This window comes from Ascidiella aspersa, chromosome 9, assembly GCF_963924565.1.
Source record: "Ascidiella aspersa chromosome 9, kaAscAspe10.2, whole genome shotgun sequence".
NCBI lineage: Eukaryota > Metazoa > Chordata > Ascidiacea > Phlebobranchia > Ascidiidae > Ascidiella > Ascidiella aspersa.
The window spans coordinates 3,392,511-3,412,632 of NC_139455.1; the positions used below are offsets into that span (position 1 = coordinate 3,392,511).

Genomic DNA, 20,122 nt, shown 5'->3' on the forward strand with positions numbered 1-20,122 from the left:
CGTTTTCAACTTTTCCGTGACACACTTGGTAGCCTTGCACGGCGCAACAATAAACAAGCGCTGATTTGGTTGAAAAGACAGCATAAAAACTTAAACAAACCGGACATATAAAAATAATTCGCGCCAAGCGCGAAAATTTTTCGAACTTACGTAGTTAAAATAGTCAAAAAGTATTTGAAACGTACTCGTGTCTAATTTGTCAAAGAGGCGGCGGGCCGGATGAATTACATCGGCGGGCTGGATCCGGCTTGCGGGCCATAGGTTGCCGACCCCCGTCTTATACCCTTTAGTAATTATACCTTCATAAAAAAAACATTTTCGTTAAAGCTCACATTTCAGACCAATTTGATCACCGACGCTTTTTCACAGTAAATTTAAAATTTAGGCTTGTATTGGCACAATCTATTAAATTCAGTGCGATTCCATGATTACGTTACCCCCAAATTATTTCAGCTGAAATTATAATACACATAATTTATTATAATGGATTATAACTAAAATATCCTGTTTTTTACTCCAACTTGCACATTTTGACAATTGCTAACAACCTTACATAGTAGAACAAGTCCGGGTTAAAGCGCCTAAATATTACTGCGTCTGACGTCCCCTTGTGTGCATTTTTTTTGCCAGGATGTAACCACGAGGGGCGCTGGCACGGCATAGGCAGCTCCTGGACTTCTACAGTGGGCGGTGAGACGGTTACGTGCGAATGCAGATGCACAATATTCCAATGTAACGTTAACTGCATCCCACCCAACTTCGAGGTAAGAAAACCGACTGATTGTGGTTTGTTAGTTGAATAAACGAAAGACGCGCGCGTTTCAATTTTCAGTTGGACAGTGCTGCCTAATGAATAGTAATATACAATTTTTTTTAATTGTGAAAATATAAATTATAGACCATTCCTATTTTTTTTATTGAAATTTTATTTTTAAATTTAGGGCAAATATGTTTATTTTTCCGTTACTTTTTTTTTCCAGAAATGTTTTGTGTTGGGTAGCTTCTGGTTTAACCGCGGTTATGAAAACAGATTTTAATTACGGACATTATAAAAGCATTTTTAAAAAACAAAGAAAATGAAAACATGTCATTGTTATATTAGCTGGCAAGTAGAATAATAAAGACTTTTTTTAAGAAACGTAGCATTTGCGCAGTGGCCATTTCAAACTATGCCTAGTGTATCTTGACATTGCTAGACCGAAAAGAAGGAAAAATGTCTTGCCTAGGAAAATAACTCGCCTTTTCAATGCGCCATGTTTTACTACGTTTATGATTTTTGCAAACTATTGTGTACAGAAAAGTCCGCTCTTCATACACTCGATTTGGCCGTATAATGAGAAATAAAGAAGTAAACACTCTAGATTGAAATAACTGGCTTTATAACTTTAAAACTGGTCCCGTAATTTCACGTCATAAAACAAGTAGATAAAAGAAACCGGCTGTCTTCCGTCCAAATAATGTGAAATTTAAAGGAGAAGGCCCCCAAGCGTTTATTTCAATTAAACTAATTTTGTTTTTTAATTCATTCCTTTTTTTAATTGTACTCTAAGATTTCAATAAAGCCCTTATGGACCCCCTAAAACTAGTTTACGTACCCCCAAGAGGACCATGGATCCAGTTTAAGAACCCCTGCTCTAAAGGTTAAACCGTTAACCAATTATACACTAAGGTTTAGATTAGACCTTCATAGACCCGCTAAAACTTGTTCACGTACCCAAAGGGTTGATGAACCCCAGTTTAAGAACCCCTGCTTATTAATAATACCCTAAAATTTCCATTAGTCATTCAAGTACCCCCTAAATCTAGTCCACGTACCCCAAAGGGTTGAAGAACCCCAGTTCAGGAACCCCTGCCTTAATGCATGAACAACCAAACAATGAAAACCGCTATACTGCCAGAAATAAAGCACCTCAACAGTTACGCACAGCGACCTGCGATCAATAGATCGACCTTAATAATTAATTAATCGCCCTTATTTCCTTCACAGGAGGAAACTGAAAGGGCAAGACGTGAATCGGGAAGTCGTGGTGACGCCAAGTGAAAACGGGGCTTTCCCGCCTCGGACTTTCCCGCACTACGCTCTGAAATATCGTTTTTGCTTCTTTAGATTTCCTTGTCGCCGCTGTTTTACGGTTGCCGCTCGTACAATGCTTTTCTGTGTCGTATTTCTTTAGGTTATATAAGAAGCGGCTGCGTTTTTTTTTCGAGAATGTACAATGTATAGTTATTAGATGTTAGCTTTTCGTACAAATTCAAAATCTCTTTTTCGTTCAAATTTAAAATACCCTTTCTTTTGTGATTTGGTTCAATTCGAAATCTCCTAATCGGGTGGCACTCCTAAAAAATAAGTTGTACTAGTAAAATCGTAAAGCTTATAAATATATATAAAGAAAAACAAAATAGTGACACAAGTAATGTCAATGTAAAGCATTTTATACTTGTTTTAAGACTGTAGTTATCAAGCTTTAATGCCAAAGAGTTGGTACACATTAGACAAAAATACGTCAACGACCTTCACAAGAAAGGTCCCTGAGGTAATATTGAAGCAAACTTGATTTAAACTGACAAATAATTAAAACAATATTGTATACTCGTGGCCTCGAAGACTGTTTTGTGACCCCCAAAACGCTATACTTTTCAACCACAGCCATTGACAGGTTAATTTTCTTGTAAATTTAACAAGCGATAGTGTTGGAAGCTTGTGTAATGCTCGCTTGCTTGTTTATTTCGCATCATTCGTCCTATAGGTGTATTACGTCATTAACCGAATCGCTGTATAGTGCTTATCGTTGTGTTTTGCAATGAAAGATTTGCAAAATTCGTTCCATAGGTCACAAAATCGGGCCGGATAACTGTAAACATCGATGATCGCGAGCCCCAAACCGATTTGGTGCATTGTTACTTCACCACATGTGCCTTGTAGCGATAGTTATATAGTGCTCTGAAATTTGTAAACCATGCGATTTTGATTATTTTTTTCAGTGGAATTTTCCAATAATCGTTTAGCTTAATGTTTTAGTGGCGTCAATGTGAATATTTGCTCGCTAATTTTCGAGATATTGATCTTCCTGTTGCTTTTCCGTTGTTAAGCTTTCTAACTATAACTTGACCCGAGCCGAGAAAGACCTGCGCGTTTTTAGCGTAATAAAATAGAAATGTAAGATTTGCAATTTGGCATTCGTCGTGTAAATGAGCAGTAGTTGAAAAGTAAAGGAGAAAATAAAAATTTGAAGTTTAGAAAAATGTTCTCACATTAAAAAAATAAAAATGTTAACATCTGAAAAACCTGTGCTAGAACAAAAAGGAAATAAAAAAGGGGGGCATTTTTAGAATCAGCGCCGAAAAACTTTAAGAATCGATCTATCACATCTCCGTTTAAAATTTACTGTTGACCAGTGTCATTCAACATGGAAGGTTAAATTGACCCAACCCTAAACGATATTTTAGTTACGAAAAGAATGAAATTTTACTAAAGATATTTTTTAAACTAAAGCTCAAGTCAAGTCATTCGTCCATAAGATTAAGTCAAGTCAACTAAAAAAAAACTCAGGTCTTTTGAAATCGTAAAATTGAGGGATACTTAAGTCATTGGAACACTAAAATTTTCTTGCGCGTTCAACGCTTAGGAAGTTATTAATCGCGTTTAATTATTTACAATTGCTAGGAGCACAGACCATCTGCAAGGCGTTATATCGACCTAATTAATCCGTGACTATTGGTCGGCCAAATTGCTTGCATTTAGGGCGACAAGCATGAAATCGCTAATAGAACCCAGTTTTGCCATATTAGCACTATTTGTATTTAGTGTGATTGAGTGGTTATTACTTAAGCTTTAATAACACACTAACCTCGAAATTAAAAAAATCTTACATTGGCTGCAAATAGTGTAATCAATATTATTGGATAAGATATCTGTTCATCTTACAGCTAAAGATGGCATCTGTCTTAAAATGTTCAAAATTTAACTGGCCAACAACTGCAATACATTGCTTTAAAGTTGTGGTAAAAATCACCAAATTGGAGCACATTAAAGCTAATATACACAAGTACATTTTACCAACCAGGATCGTACTGTCTAACAATAGTTAAACCGCTCCGTATCATTTGTACACCGTATTGCTTAACGAAGAACTTATATTCTCTACTTTTGACTTAGAGTAAGTTTACCAACAAAATGCAAAGAGAAACAACAATAAAGTGCACAGACAGCTCACGACATAGTTCGGAGTGTAAAGGTATGTAAAATATCTATCTTAAAAGAGTTTCTTAACCTATAGGTCGCCACCTGTTTGATTTGGTTGGTTCGCCGACTGTAATAGTTCATATGATGGTTGGATTTATGGAGATTGGTTCTGAGCAATATTGCTCCAAAATTTAAGAAAATTCGGATGCAGTACAAAGACATGGCTAATGTTTGTTAGATTTGGTTTTATTTATGCTATTGTCTTATTTGTGTTATGTCCATTTCAGGGTTACAAATTTTTTAGTAAATAAAATTGAGTCGCCGAAGTTTAGATGCAACTTTTTGCACTTTGTGGCAAATTACCAAAACTTACCGCAACTTTAAATACAACTTACCACCTTTTGCCGCAAGTTACCACAAACTACCGCTGGTTGTCACAACTTACCGCAACTTTAATGCAAATTACCAAAACTTACCGCAAGTTACCACAACTTACCGCAACTTTATTGCAAATTATCACAACTTTCCGCAAGTTACCTCAGGTCGTGGTTAATTCGCGTTTGTTTGTTTTACTTTTCTGCATTATAATGCGGTAAATTGCGGTAAAGCAGTACTTCCGTGATTCTATTTGGGTTGCCGATGAAATAGGTCGAAAAAACACTGACACAGAGGTTGCGTTTAAAGTGATGCCGAGTGCAGAAAAAATGCAAACGCACAGAACATAGCGCTTATGTAAAGTCACGACTCCCGGTAGTGAGGTATACTTTCGAAACGCGCTGGATGCTGTTTGGTCGTCAGCGATATTTTGTGTTTCTAATCCGTTCCGAAACATCCAGGGTGTCACGCGTTACATGGACCCTTTTAAACCAATGCGAACGGGTTTAAGTTTCCAGCGTTATCCAATCGAATTTCAAAGATGTGCCTCGTCAGAAAAAAGTCCATTGAAAAGTTTGCATTAGGTTGTAAGTTTGGGGTTACTTTGTTTTATTTTGATATTTAAGACAAAACCTTACATATTATACTCTAGTTCACAAGTCTCATAAATGTTTTTATATGTATTTTTGGAGAATGAGTTGATTTTAGGCGCATTATTTATATACCGCATAATACAAGGTATGTGCCACCAAAACATGCTACCCATTATAAAGGGTAACGGTGTTGAACGGGAGAAACTCAACAATAAAGTATTGATGTCCTTAACATGTATACAGGAGGTATAGCACCTTTTCAAGGCGTAAAGGTATTTAAAAATAGAACGCACCTATAAAGTATTGATTCCCTTATGTATTTTTTTTATTATTTGTTGCAACCTTCACGCCGATACAAAAACACGTTGCACTTGTGGCCTTAAATATATTAGGTTTTACGTCTATTTTGAATTGTTCCGATTAACAAAGTTCAACTCAAAAACAACCAACGTATTTTGTGAAAAAAATGCAGAACATGTCTGCAGATGCGAGAAATAGTTAAAGACTCATTGCAATGTCCCATTTCAAGGAAATCTTTAGTAAAAGGCGAACGATTTACATTTACACGGTGTGAAATGAGACCAGAGTCCTTAACATGTATACAGGAGGTATAGCCCCCTTTTAAAGCGTAAATGTATTTAACAATAGAAACGCAGCAATAAAGCGTTGCTGTCCTTAACTTAACATGTATACAGTAGGTATAGCCTCACCGGCAATTGACTGTTGACGCTTTCACAACAGCGAACGAAAATCCCCCTTCGCTACGCACATCGGATGACGCAAAACCAAACAACCAAAAGTTTTAACGGACCAGGTCAGAAAATGAAAGCCCGATCGCGCATTCAAACCACGACAAGGAAGTTTTCTTACGGCGTTCGAGCGCGCACAGGAAAGTAAGTGATGATTGCAACCGATAACCAACTAAAAAATAAAGTAAGGCCTCGTGACAAGCGGTTGCCGTCCGCAAGAAACCGGTGCGTGCTTTATGACGTAATAGGGAGTAGCGCGCGGCGTTTCCCCAACTCTCATAGCACGCAGCCGGCCGGCTTATTATAAAGTTTCGAGGCAAACGGTTGTAAGGGTTGAGTTTTATCTGAGCTTAAGTGCGACAAGCAACTTAAAAATGAATCTGGTGGCACTTAACTGCGAATTGTATTAAAATCTTGACAAGTTTTCGCACAATCGACAACCGTGCTTCATCAGGTCAAACTAGCTGCGATTTGAATACATTTTGTGGTCCAACAAAGATTTATTTAGAATTTTAAAATCAGGTGGCACTCATTACCGACAAATTATAGTAAAATTTTGAAAACCTTTCGCACAACCATGCTATATCAGGTCAAAGGACAGCTACGATTTAAATTGGATTTGTCGCCAAACAAATAAGGCTACAAACAAAGCAAATTTCGATAACAAAGAAATGGGGAAAGTAATAGGTTACAGTTGTAGCAATGAAACTGCAATGTTACTAAGTTAAAAAATTTACAACAGTTGCATTCCCTTTTTTGCGAGGTTACCTAACATGTTACTAAAATCCGATTTACCACCGAAATTGCGACACTACAGTCGTACAACGATTGCAGGAAAACATTCTAAACGGCAAAGTTTGCCAAATTTGCTAGGTTAACGTTTTAGTTTAAGTTGGTAGTTAAACAATTGCAACAAAATTTAATGTGGCAAACTTTTGATCGGGAAAATTGGACGATTTGCGTTGGACAATAACTTTGCAAGCGGAAAGTCAACGTTTCAAAAATGAAATGTTTATTTCACTACAAAGAGGGTAGAAATAAGTCAAAAAAGTCACACAATTGTCTGAGTTTTCAACCCTGGTGATCTAAAAAGAAAAAGCTTAACTAAGCAATGGTAAAAAAGAATTGCAGAGGCAAAAAGGTCGAGTAGATCGACATTACCTTGATCAATACGTTTCGATACGATGCGCGTCACAAAAACTGAGGATGATGCAAGTTCGTATCGAAACGTCTTAAACAAGTAATGTCAATCTACTGGACCTTTTTGCCTCTGCAATGTATTATCGAGCTGCATTACAGACCCGTGCATAGTGTTGCCAAATGGTGAAAAACAATGCCAAATGCGATTTTCGGTTTTCTACTTTGACGTGAAAGCCTCGTGGACAACAAAGGGTTATTAGGGCGTTCAATAAAAGCATGACGTCAAGTTTTATTCCGCATATTCACGAGCACGCAATAAGTTTCACCACACCAATAGGAAACTTTGCAAGCCAACTCCTAATTAGGAAAATATGAATACGTTTAAAGCACTATACAGCCCCTATTCTAAGCAACAAAAGCATTAGAATAGACACTTAGATTGAGCGAGTGTTTTGTTTATTAAGTACTGAACAGCTTTAAGCTAACATGAGATCTGCTTTGATTAAACCAAACTATGCATTTTGCACAAGCCTGCGTTACTTTTAATTTTGCCTCAGCTTGTTGAGTTTATAAAATGATTTTTTGTACACTTAGTACCTTAGAACAGGGTTTCCCAAACTGTGGTCCGCGGATATAGGCTACGTACCTTTTTAATAGTGGCCGCAGTTATTCTTACTTGTTGCGCGAAGATTAGTGAGTAAAAAGTTGTGAGGCAGATATGAGAAACGAAGTGCGGTTATAGGATAAGTTAATTGTGTAATTATACTGCCATTAAATTAGTTGTTAACTTCAGTAACTTAACTTTAATTGTATTGCGGTCCGCGAAAACACAGATTTACAAATAGTGGTCCATGGTCCAAAAAAGTTTGGGAAACCCTGCCTTAGAAATAGATAATACAGAATTTAGTTGGCTTTATTAGAATTGACTCCGCCCTTGTCTCACTTCAAATGTGTTTGAATATTAATTTACCTGCACTATAGGTTAGACGGCCACCAATTATAAACACTACTATGTTCTACAAACGAAAACAAATCCTATATTTCTTCAAGATAGATACCGGCAGACCTCATTAGGATAAATAATTCAAGCGATAATAGGTTGACCAACTTATTTAGTTCCAGCATAGGGGAGCGATTGTAATCGATTGGAGGAGAACATTGTTGAACGAACGCATTGCCACGTCCTTCAAAATGCATTGCAAAGGTTATGAGGTTTTACCAGCTGCGACGTATTATAGAGCAACCGGTGGTAATCTATGGTATTCAGACTTATGTTATCGCATTAACTATGGAAATCAGATATTTTTTTAAGGATACTGTTTTTCGATAATGCAAAGTTTTGCGGTAGCCAAAAAAGTAGTGAATCTTTGAGTAAAACTGTGTAAATCAGAAGAAGGGGCTTGGTGTAATTAATGTTCAAGTCAAATGGGTCGAGTAAATCGACATCGCATTAAAAAAGACGTTTCGATATGATGCACTTATTTAATACGCGTGTATAATCATCAAGTATCTGTTTAAACCTTACTTAGGGTGCACATTAATGCGCTCAACACAATTTTAGAAACTCGAATGATAAGAAATGCGTCCCACCTTTTGTAAGTAAGGTTTAAATAGAATTCACTCACATTACCTGATGAAGTGCCTATCCAAAAGTTTCGTTTTTAAGATGTTGTCAATTTGTTCGACCTATTTGGCATTGGCATTCATTTTCACGCGACATTACAGATTCCTGCATAGTGTACCTAAGAAAATGTACGTTACACAATACCTATGGTTCCTTCACGGAACCTTAAGGTATCTTCAAGGAAATCTAACAATAAACTGACAAACTTTTTTCAGGTTTTATAGAAATCAGTTTGTGGCATTGAATAAAAGGCATTGGAGTCATTAGCCAAGATTGTGATTAACAACTGAGCTTTCAAGTATTCAGGTAAGAGCTAAGAATATCTTTTATTTAAAAACATACGAAATTCTTGTATTGCTTGACGCTGTTTTATCATACGAAACTTTTTGCGGTCATGTGATTTTAATTCTTCCAACTATAGCCGAACCGAGCGCAACGTATAGTCAGGTTTTGACTACGTGACCCGCAACCACGAGTCATTTTGTTTCACCATTGAAATATTGAACGCATTAAAGATTGCAGTGCATTAGATAGTGCACTTATTTCCGTTTAAACCGAAAGCATATGACAAAAGGCTGTCTAAAGTGGAGTAGAAGAAGCAAAACTGACTTATGTAAAACACGGTTTGTCTATTTAGATTAGAAAAAATATGTATTGCCTATATAGATCTCTATATGTGGAATGGCTAATATTGTTCACGATATTTGTGTTCGAAATTTTCATAACTCATCCGTCTACTCCGAAGAGTTTTACCTGGCAAATACTTCCTATAAATCTGTCACGATATTATATAGTTTAGCCACCAGCGCCGTATATGCATATACGTTACTTAAAAAGTTTTTCCTACTCTTTTAGAATTGAAGCCAGCAGTCAGAGAAAATGGATGTGATTTCAACTGAAACAACCAGTTTTATGAACGAGAGTACCACGAATGCTTTGTAAGTTTAGCCCAATACTTTGAAATATAAAACGTACATTGTTTAAAATTCTATATAAATACATACTATGCCAGAGGTTGTGCGTTCACACCTCACCGAAGGCTAGATTTTTTAGCCAATGGCAAAAATTAACTTCCACAGTGCTTTGCCAAAATTCGCTAAGATGTGCTCTACTTATCATATTGGTTGCAAAAAAGAACAAAAATCAAACCAATGTATAATGCTATTAAAGTTTAACCTACATTATCTTGTATACTGGACCCGTTTGTATTAGAAATCTGTGTTGTAATGCCTTAACTCAGTGTTTCAAAGACCAATTTTAACAGTTCAACGTTTTATGTTTTATGTCAATGATTTGACTGAGACTTGACTTGGGCAAATGATTTCTTGGAATGAGGTTTGACTTGTTATTTTTTTCAAAATCCTTTTTTCCTAGACTGGGACATAGTCATTGCAAAATGCACCGTTAAAAATAACTATAAACACTTGCAAAGCAGACCCACAGACAAGTAGTACAATTTCCGTAATAATATGCGTAAGCATAGCATACATTTCTCTCAATAAGCTATTTTTTCAGTGTGTACACACCACCTTTCGACCATCTAGGAATTGTCGTCAACTGCGTTATTCTTATTCCGTTGGCAGCGTTCGGAATATTCGGCAACGTTCTTACCATCCTGGTCATCACAAAGACACCAAAGCTGTTGTAAGTCTGCTACACTACATAATGTACATTAGTAGACAATGATTTCTAAACTTTTTACTCTAACGCACCCCAAACGCTGCTTTCGAAGTTTCACATGATAATTTTGCGAATTCCTTTTAAAAGCAAATAGAAGGTTCAAAATATTTAACTGCAATGAAATTGTATCAAGCTTAAGGCCTCTATAGAAAAGCAGAAACAAAAAAATGAAAAATATTTTAAGGCATGATTTACTCAAGGCCAATAAGGGTTTTTACCTTACTTTGCTTCCACAATATAAGATTTGAATCACTACCCGAACACAAAACAGATAAATTTAATTCCTAATTGATTTTGACTGATGTTAAGTAATAACGACAACGTAAAAAGAAAGCAATTGTTTTCGTATAACCGTCTAAAAACTACACGCTTACCGTAAAAAAGTGAAAAATTCTATATTTTTTACTCCAAACAGGTATAAATCTATCCACATTAAGTGAGTAAATTGACGGTTGAGAACCCCTGTCACATACGGTTGTCAACTCATGTAAAGTCAAACACGTAGCAGGCGAGCTGTAATTAATATATGAAACACAGACCATACAAAATTCGCTATAATTGTGTGTTAAGGCACGTGTACATATGCGGGTGGTTCCCAACTGGGTGCCACTTTTAACGCCTAAAGATGCCGAGAGATACTTCAATTTGTTTTCTTTATCAGTAAGCTTCTTGATACAATCTTTGTGTACTATTAGACTGCAAGAAATCGAGAAGGTTTTTCCAAACTTTTGCAAAGTTTATGTGTACTGTTCAATCTCGTTATATTGTGACGTCATAGTAAACGCATAGCGAAAATACTAGTAAGGGTGCCGCAAGCTATTTACAGTTTTCGTGGAGTACCAAAAGTCAAAAGGTTGGGAACCACTAAAATACGCAAACAACCTAAAATTACGCGCCAACCTTCGATACGAATATACCAATTTGAATAATAACAAAACAGAGCGCAATGCAACACTTTATATACAGTATTCAAATTCAAATGACCTCCCTTATATTTCTGCGTAGCAATTCCGTGTTCAACCGCTTCATACTGAGCCTGTGCTTTTCTGACCTTACTTCGGCCGTCATCAGCCCATTATTTCTCTACAGACGAACTTATGGCTTCACCGTTTGGGAGTGGCCTGACATCTTGTGTAAGGTAAGGCCAATTAATCATTCTTTCAAATACGCGTAAGAAGCAGTTCGTTCGTACTGAAGATAGGAAGCGAGAGCGTTAATAGCACAAGGTTCACTATATCGGATAACCGCTTTTTTTGACAGTCATTTTGATTCGATTGAACTTTGTGCGACACGATACATGTTTGACAGCGATAAACACATATTTTATTTCTCGTTTTCTGCTTTTATTGTACAACATTATTGGGAATCATGTTATGCGTTTGTAGTAATATTTTCGCCTTACAAGTCCGAAAAAGAACAATTTGTATCACTGTGGTATGGCTTTCGGTGTACTATGATACGAAACCCGTAATCGTTGGTGAAAAAGCAGTTTATTAACTTCCCATGACCGGATACCAGAAACCATCAAGGTAAATAGGCTTTCTCTCTGTACTTTTGTGTTTTTTTGTAATCATGTGGACGTTTTTGCATCACTAACACGGGTGATGATTTACGAAGTGGTCACGTTGATATAAAAAAAGTTACACATCTACCTTGGGTAAATTATGCAACACTAAGATCGTTACCTTCAGTTTATCTTAGTTACAAACTTACAACAAGAATTAAAAATAACTCTAAAAGTTAGGAATGGCGAAACAGTTTTACTTTAAACATATATAGTACTCTAGGTGTACGTCAAAGAACAAAGGCTTGATAAAAAGTCTAATCCAAATAAAATGGCTGGTTTATTTAAGTAGTTAAGTTCTGAGATTTAAACAGAGTATATTTTAACTAACCAAATGCTTATTTCTTATAACGAGCCTATATGCAAGTCTTCAGGCAACATTAATGTATAAATGTATTACGAAATTTTGATGCCTTCTTAGCTAGCGGTTTTACAATTTAGCGTACTTTGCAATGGGGAATTCCCAAAACATATCCTTTGTGACGCAACACCACGCGGTTTCTAAGGTGTGACGTCACGCTTTCAGTATGAGGTCAAGTTTCGAGGTTTCACAACTTGACATAGATATATGTTGAATACACAGCACGGATATTTTGCGTTGATTGCTGGTATTCACGGCAACGTTATAACACAGATATAATAATGCCATGTCAACAAATTTACAAACTATAGTGAAATATTGTCTATTCGGCAATGATCAAACAGTGTTGTAAACAAGTAATTTTGGAATGACTGAAGTCCAAGTCAAGTCTTGTCCAGTAAATGTCATAATACGAGCATGTCAATTCCAAGTCCTTTATTAAAATTAAAAGACTATTAAAGTTGACTCAACTACAAAATAACACAAAACTCAACATATAGCAAGCTTATTGTTTAACATGCACAAGTTGATATATAGCCAAACTTTATAAAAATAATGCCTAACGTGTAGATATAGAAATACACTATCTAAACCGGGGTAGATAGAGCGTCTGACTCAGCAGAATATATATACTTCGAATTATGGCCTTTTACTATGTTAAAAATGAATAAAAAGTTTTTCGAAACGTTCAAAATGCTATACTTCTGTATGGGCTTTGTTAAGTTTACTTAAATCGAGCTATTTTAGTTAATTGCAATTGCGTGATTTTAGGCAAAATGTCTCAATATTTCACGCTTCACTCAAACGACGTCATTTATTGATTCATTAAAACTGCTGCAAAATAACAAATTAAATAATCGTATTCATAATTTGTAACAAAATACATTAGAAAGGAAAATTTGTCCTATTTTTTGACCCAATACTCAAATCCGGCCTAAATAGCCTTGACCAGACCTGAGTAATGAGAATTACTATATCCTTACATATATAGCTATTAACATACAGAGTGCCGCCGGCTTGAAAAGGTCGGGAACCACTGCCATAGCAAATGAAGCAAGTTAACTGTCAATTTTTTTCCTTTGTTTAGTTTGCTTTCGGCTTGGACAACTGGACGTCGTTTGTGACTTCTGCCCACATTTTACTCTTCACCTCTCTAAGGTTTACCTCGGTCTACTGGCCAATCAAGTTTAAAGCTTTCAAGCTTCGACACACAAAGGTAAACTATACTACACCAATCGTAAACTGCACCCCAATAATAATACTCGATGGTTTTGTCGTATATAACATTTTCCGACAGTTATATGTTTGATTACAGTGTTATTTTATGTTTTGATTATAGTATAGATATTGCAAATCACCTTGACCCTTGCAAGATAAATGTATAATTCAGGTCAGCCACTATATATAGATTTGCGAGTATATATCGTTTGCATTGTTTTCGATTCATATGCTCAAGTTTCAAGAGATATCGAGCCATTTTTTCAATACTAGATTTGCTAGACTATTCTGCTGTTTGAACAGAAACATACACCTATATAGAAAACTCAAAATATCAACAACAAAAAAACAGAAAACGTTAGGCTATTACATTTGCAACAGCAGCGTTACTTGATGACATTTTATGCTTGAGCTGTGTCGATGGGCCGCCTATGTACGACAAGCCTTTATGGGCGTTGTATTTCTTACTAATTAATTATGACAAAAAAACCCACACAAAGTATTTCTTAGACTTCCAATTATTTGAACAATTTGTTAATGAACATACAAAGTCTTCTTAAACTTTATATTATACGCATTTTAAGGTAGGCTACCTACTATAATGCAGACAGAAATTCGTAGGCTACACTCAAAAGGTCTAGGCCACATACTATAACGAAACTAACATATCCTAAAGGCAGTGCATCAAATCTACGACAATTGGTATTCCTAGGCGGTCACCCAAGTACTAAGTGCATCAAAAATTAAGTCAATTTAATTAAATATCGTTTTGTTTACAGGTAACCTGCGTACTTATCTGGTTTATTTCCTTTGCGATTGGCTTTATTCCGTTCGTCTTGTTCACCGGATCTGAAGTTAGGGATAGGAGCCTTCCTACTATTCAGTCCAAGTGGCCTTCTTGCACTATACAAGGCGACTGGTAAGCACAATGCACTAGGAACTGTATTTTTGTTAAGTTTTACTACCGAGCTCATATTGCCTGTAGCATTTGCTGTTTTGGTGTCACACCTAGAGGCAGTAATTCCAATTATAGCCGTGGAACCAAGATTTAACCAGGTGAAAACCTACACAAAACAACGGCATTTATATTCTTATTTACCGGAAATTGCACTTTATAGAGTCTATAAGTCACACGGCGCAACATGCCATAGTATGCAACTGAATAAATATCCGGGAAACAAAATTTAAAAATTCTTGTATTTTAATGATAAAAGTTGGTTAAAATATAGTTATTTTGGAGGCGCCTTTTCATTTAGCACAATAGCTTTCCCTTTGCTTCAAAACACAGCATGAAATACAATTCTGTTATATGTAGGATTAACTCCTTCAAGATGTACATCTACGTGGCTCACTCGATTATGTTCTACATTCCAATTCCACTGATCGCAGTCTTATCGATGATGATCGCGTACAAAATAAGAACCATGCGAAAGAAAAGAAACCAAGGTATTAACGAGACTCCATCTTTTCGACACTTTCAGACTACGACGTCATTAAAATTTCTTTGGTTTCTAATGCTTTTATTGATACTGTGCTAAGACACAAAATTTACAAGATTTAAAAAGTCTTTAATACAACGTTCACTATTTTAGATTTTTTCTACTATAAATTTAAAGGCTTAATAATGAATGTCAAAGCCCAATAGGTGGAGCAGGTCGACATCGTCTAGATCAAAACGTTTTGATATGCACTTGTATCAATTAAAATTAGTTCGCTTTAATGATACAAGTTCGTGTCGAAACGTCTTTATCAAGATCATGTCTATTTAATCGAACGTTTTGACTTTGACATCCTTTATAAAGCTACATTACAGATCCGTGCTTATTGCAACTAATTTGTAAGGCTATTTATACCAATTATTCCATTTAGTTGAAATTAATAAACCAAAAAGACGAAATATGTTCGATTTTTTTAAGTTCCTTGTAAACTTTTTGTAAAGGCCGTCGCTCGGATACAACTCTGGCAGGCGAAATACGAAGAACTCGAAAGGAACGATTCATTCTTTTGCAGCTCAGTTTGATCGTAGGATCTTTTCTCTTGGGATACATTCCGCTCACAGGTTAGATAAATTTATTTGCTCACTGAATGAATCTTATATTCAAGAGGGGATTGTGTTATACCCCTTGATTTCAGCAATTGTAATGTGCGACCACGATATAGTAAAAATTGCTTACTGAAAGATTACCCATTCACTATAAACCAGGGGTAATAGTAGAATAAATTTCTGACAGGAGGGATAAAATATTTTTTCTGAAACGCATAAATATTTTCAGATATTATGTCACAAAATTACGTCATAGCGTGACTTGTAAAAGAAGTAGCCTGTAAGAAAACCTGAGGTTATCGTTCAATGTAGTGCACAAATATGTAACTGGTGAAAACAGGACATTTTCTTACCAATTCCGGATCAAAACAAAATTCTTACAAAAAAGCATAAATCTTTTCATAAATGACGTCACAAAATTACGTTATAGCGGAACGTCTAAAAAGATACCCTATATTATAAGAAAACCTGAGGTAATCGTTCGCACAAATATGGAATTAAATTATAATTTAAATACATTCAAGGTAACGGTGGGCTGTCGTAGTGAAAAACGAACACTTTCTTACCAATTCCATCTCTATTTCAAAAATATTATTTTATTGCAACGCTGTTCCGGACCGGTCCGGCTTACTTTGAACATTGCTTTATGAAGCGCCTATTTTTTTTCAAAAAGTTTTATATCTGGCCTGTCGAACAGGGTGAATACAGGATTTCCGTTTTTGTCGCGGCCTTTCATGGCATTTTCACGTTTTGATTTAATAAATACTTTACCGTTCACAGTAATTACGTTATTCGGCATCACATCGGATGGCCGTACTTTTCGCAAAAAAATGTCGAGAATCAAAAAAACATTTTTTTTTGTTTTAAAAAAACATTTTTTTTGTTATGTAAAACATTACGGGAGCTGCCGATATCCTAACGGTCTTTTACTGCTCGAATCTTCTTCGCAAACAATAAACATCTATCTATCGCAAAAAATATCGGGAATCGTAAAAATCGGGATAAAATGCGGAGTATCGGCCATCCCATTGTGCTTCCACGTCTCAGTCGTAATGCGTTGTGTTTTACTTTAGTGTACTACACCTACACGACAAACTACAAGGCGACCACAGATAAAGACGCAGCTTTCGATTGGTTGTTCGGTTGCACAGCCTACATCGCCCTGAGATTCAGTGAAACCCTGAACCCCGTCTTCTACAATGTTGCCTCGACGTATGTAATAGCTTTACACCCATGCGTACATTTATTGTGTGGAAACAATTCTGCTGCGTTTCTATTAAGAGGAACTCAGGTCAAGATTTTCACACACTTCTGGGCATTTTTTAATGTAGAAAAATATTTTTTTTAAATAAGAAAAAGACAGCCTTCGACTGCGCATATGGACAAATGTTGAGTATAAAACCATTCAAAAGACGTCTTAAAATGCTTATTTGAAATCCACAAAAGCGTTGATAATAAACGTGCAGGTTTGTTACTGTCATGTTACAGTTTGCACGAAACCTAATGTAAACGTTTCGTCTACTTTCGATTAAATATTGCTAACTTGACCTTGTTAATGACGTCATTTGTTATTATTTTTTGTGAAAATATAACGGATATCGGTGTCACAATATAATACCAAAGCCCGGGTTTCTCTATTTACCTTGAAATGAATATCAAAGGAAATGCAGAAGCAGGCATAACTTATCAGAATGTTTTGAAATGAGAAACTCACAAAATCCTATATACCTACTTCTGTATGGGCTTTAATTTGATATTAGCTTTACAGCGATCTACAACCCCCAGTAGGTAGCCAAAATAGGTAGCCCAATTTATGCTTTAAAGCAGTGGTTCTTAACCGGGGTGCCGGGAAGTATTTCAAATTCTTTAGGATTCCAATTTTTGCTCTATCGGTAAGTTTCTTGATACAATTTTTTGTGTGCGATCAAAGTGCCAATAAAATTTTTTTTTAACCTTTCCACATTTAATGTGCTATTTCAATCTCGTTTATTGTAACCTTACAGTTACCCACTCAGCAAAAATACGAGCAAGGGTGCCGCTAACTGTTTACAATTTCTGTATGGTGCCGCAAGCAAAAAAGGTTGCGAAACACTGCTTTATAGTCTATTAACCCTGTATTTTTATGAGCAGCACGATGCGTAATCAGTCCAAGGAGTGCCTGCAATCGTGCACATGCAACATTTGCTCTTCATGCAAGGAACCACAAGGCATAAGACCGAAGTCGAGCTCAGAACCCACAAGCACAAGGAACGAAACCACCAAGATGGTCAGTTCAAAGGCCGCGATCATATAAACTCGTTTCAACCAGGAATCTGCTAAGGGTGTGTAAGGGATAGCAGACTGACATTTGCGCGTATCTTCGATATATGGAGATTTATCATGATGTCGAATGGTTTGAAGCTTAATAGTGTGTTGACGTTCAACTGAACAATTGGTATAACTAAACAGAAAAAAAAATTACTTTTGAGGCTACGATTTATCCACAGCTTTAAATAGAAAATTACTGTATAGTTATGATGGTGCTGCGGGCCAGACAATCGAACAACATTTACAGTTTTTATTAAAAAAAACGTGAAATAATAATATATATACAAAACACTCCACCCATAAAGTAAGATCATGTCACTGAAATCATTACCAGCAGACCAAGGCGGTTTTACTACAATGCACACTATGACGCAATAATGGAGATTCCGTCAGTGTGACGTAATACAAATTGAAAAATACCAACGATTCCGTTACAAAAATAACTTATTAAAAAAAGAAAAGTATTAAAAATGAATGGGCTACTTGACGGATTCTGTGCGGGCCACGTAAAAAGGTAGCGCGGGCCGTGCTGTGGCCCGCGGGCCTTATGTTGCACGCCTCTGATCTAAACCGTTTAAAGGGGAAAGCGAAACTCCAGGGTCGCAACAGAAATGATGTATCACGGAAGTGGTTCGGAGTATAACAAGCGCCTAATCATCACCCAGCTTCCTTTAACGAAAGTGTTTAGTCATCGACCAAAGTCGAAACTCGGGGGGCTAACCGGTTTCTCACGAGCCACGTGTAGATCTGGATGCGTTTTTTTTTCGGCTCACACGTTCATGTCATAATTGTGTATTTTTAATATGAAGTGTCGGTTTAAATGGAAAATTGGCTAATTTTCACGGATTAGATATAATTATTTTTTTGCAAACTGGATATTTGATAATTGCAGTGCAATGTTCTCACAGGGGTTCCCAAACGTTTTTGGTCTGTGGTCCAAATGTCTATTTAATAGCGATTCGTGGCTCACCACGTGCTCTAAATTTGGACACAAACATTTTGCATGAAAATTTAACTCAAAAACAGGCGAAATAGTTTCTAGCAATTTATTTGTAATGAGATACATGCTCCTGAAATTTGGCTACGAGATTCTGAATACTTAGCTCTATTGATGACAGAGCACAGCGAATATCTTGCTCATCTTCAAGACAGTTACGCTGCATGGAGTTTGGACTTCATATTTACAAGTACTGCTATCTCAGCAGCTAAAACCCTTTGTTAGGAGACAATGACCTTTCTTGCTAAATAATTATTGTTTTTCAAAACAAAGCGCATAAGATCTACAGTATAACAAAACAGTAGAATCTGTTAAAATGGCTCTGTGGCCCATTGAAAATGTCTTGGTGGCCTAGTGCTGGGCCTTAGCCCACAGTTTGGGAACCACTGTTCTATCAAATAATCTATGGTAGATAATACTTCACGTTTATGTAGCCTATACCGCTTATTGTTTGAGTGTATCAGTAATGTTAAAAAAACTGAGCAACATGTAATTTAAGTGCGAAAGAAACATGTTGATTTATGCTGCTCTTTGTGGGTAACACAGCAAATTAGTGTCATGAATGTGAGCCTGTGTCTCTGACATGCTGGCCACCCCTGCTCTATAGCCACTGTGAATATTTAAGTGGGTATAAGTGGTAAACTGCGTTTAGCACAATTATGCACTTTTTTATATTACACCATAAAAGACAATATTGTATAGTGAACGGATTAATTATCGTTTAATCGTTTAATTTAATAATTTTTCAATTGTAACGGTCTCAAAATTTATTATATTTCATACCGTGTTTTACCCCGTAAGTGTAATATGACATTTCTGTTTCAATCCAAGTGTTTTGAATAGAATCTGTGTAAAATCTGATCGCCCTTTTGAGTATTATTGTCAATGTTTCTTACTTTGAACAGATTTATATTTTGATTGCTACGCGTTTTCAATATATCAACTGTACCGAAATAGTTATATTTCAAATGCTGAAACATTTGCTATCGCACTTTCCCTTCTATAATATTGTAATTGATGTTTCTAGATTTTTGTTTCTTTTTAAATTGATTTTAATTAATTTTGTTATGGTTGAAACAATATATATATCCATTCAAGTCAAGTGACTGTTTTAAAAAGTCTAAGTCAATTCAGGTCTTTTACTCGGGTTCTGCTGCATTTCACTATGATTCACATGTTATCTTTCCTGTGGCACTCTATCCCAACAAACACTGGCAATGTGCTATTCAAATTCTCACATTATAGAAGGTGGCTGGCATCCTACAGACATGTCAGCGGCGCGAAGAT

General features: G+C 36.2%; 2 protein-coding genes and 1 pseudogene across 4 annotated transcripts in view; 2 read left to right on the forward strand and 1 right to left on the reverse strand.

Moving 5' to 3' along the window:
- LOC146131918 (tenascin-X-like) overlaps positions 1-3,185 on the forward strand; it is an 88,318-nt gene extending 85,133 nt beyond the window's left edge. For all 3 annotated transcript variants that reach the window (XM_083397489.1, XM_083397491.1, XM_083397490.1), the window contains 2 exons: positions 631-764; positions 1,988-3,185. In XM_083397489.1, the coding sequence (XP_083253615.1) occupies positions 631-764; positions 1,988-2,041 (188 nt within the window). In that variant the 3' untranslated portion in view covers positions 2,042-3,185. The remainder of the gene's footprint in view (positions 1-630; positions 765-1,987) is intronic.
- A 2,431-nt stretch (positions 3,186-5,616) lies between these two features.
- On the reverse strand, positions 5,617-5,741 carry LOC146131921 (U5 spliceosomal RNA; annotated as a pseudogene).
- A 3,138-nt stretch (positions 5,742-8,879) lies between these two features.
- LOC146131922 (growth hormone secretagogue receptor type 1-like) lies at positions 8,880-18,431 on the forward strand. The gene is made up of 10 exons (XM_083397414.1): positions 8,880-8,970; positions 9,520-9,602; positions 10,180-10,308; positions 11,350-11,482; positions 13,357-13,485; positions 14,267-14,406; positions 14,803-14,933; positions 15,427-15,546; positions 16,605-16,743; positions 17,662-18,431. The coding sequence occupies exons 2-10, from the start codon at positions 9,544-9,546 to the stop codon at positions 17,822-17,824; spliced, it is 1,143 nt and encodes a 380-aa protein (XP_083253540.1). The 5' UTR covers positions 8,880-8,970; positions 9,520-9,543; the 3' UTR covers positions 17,825-18,431.
- Positions 18,432-20,122: the final 1,691 nt, after the last annotated feature.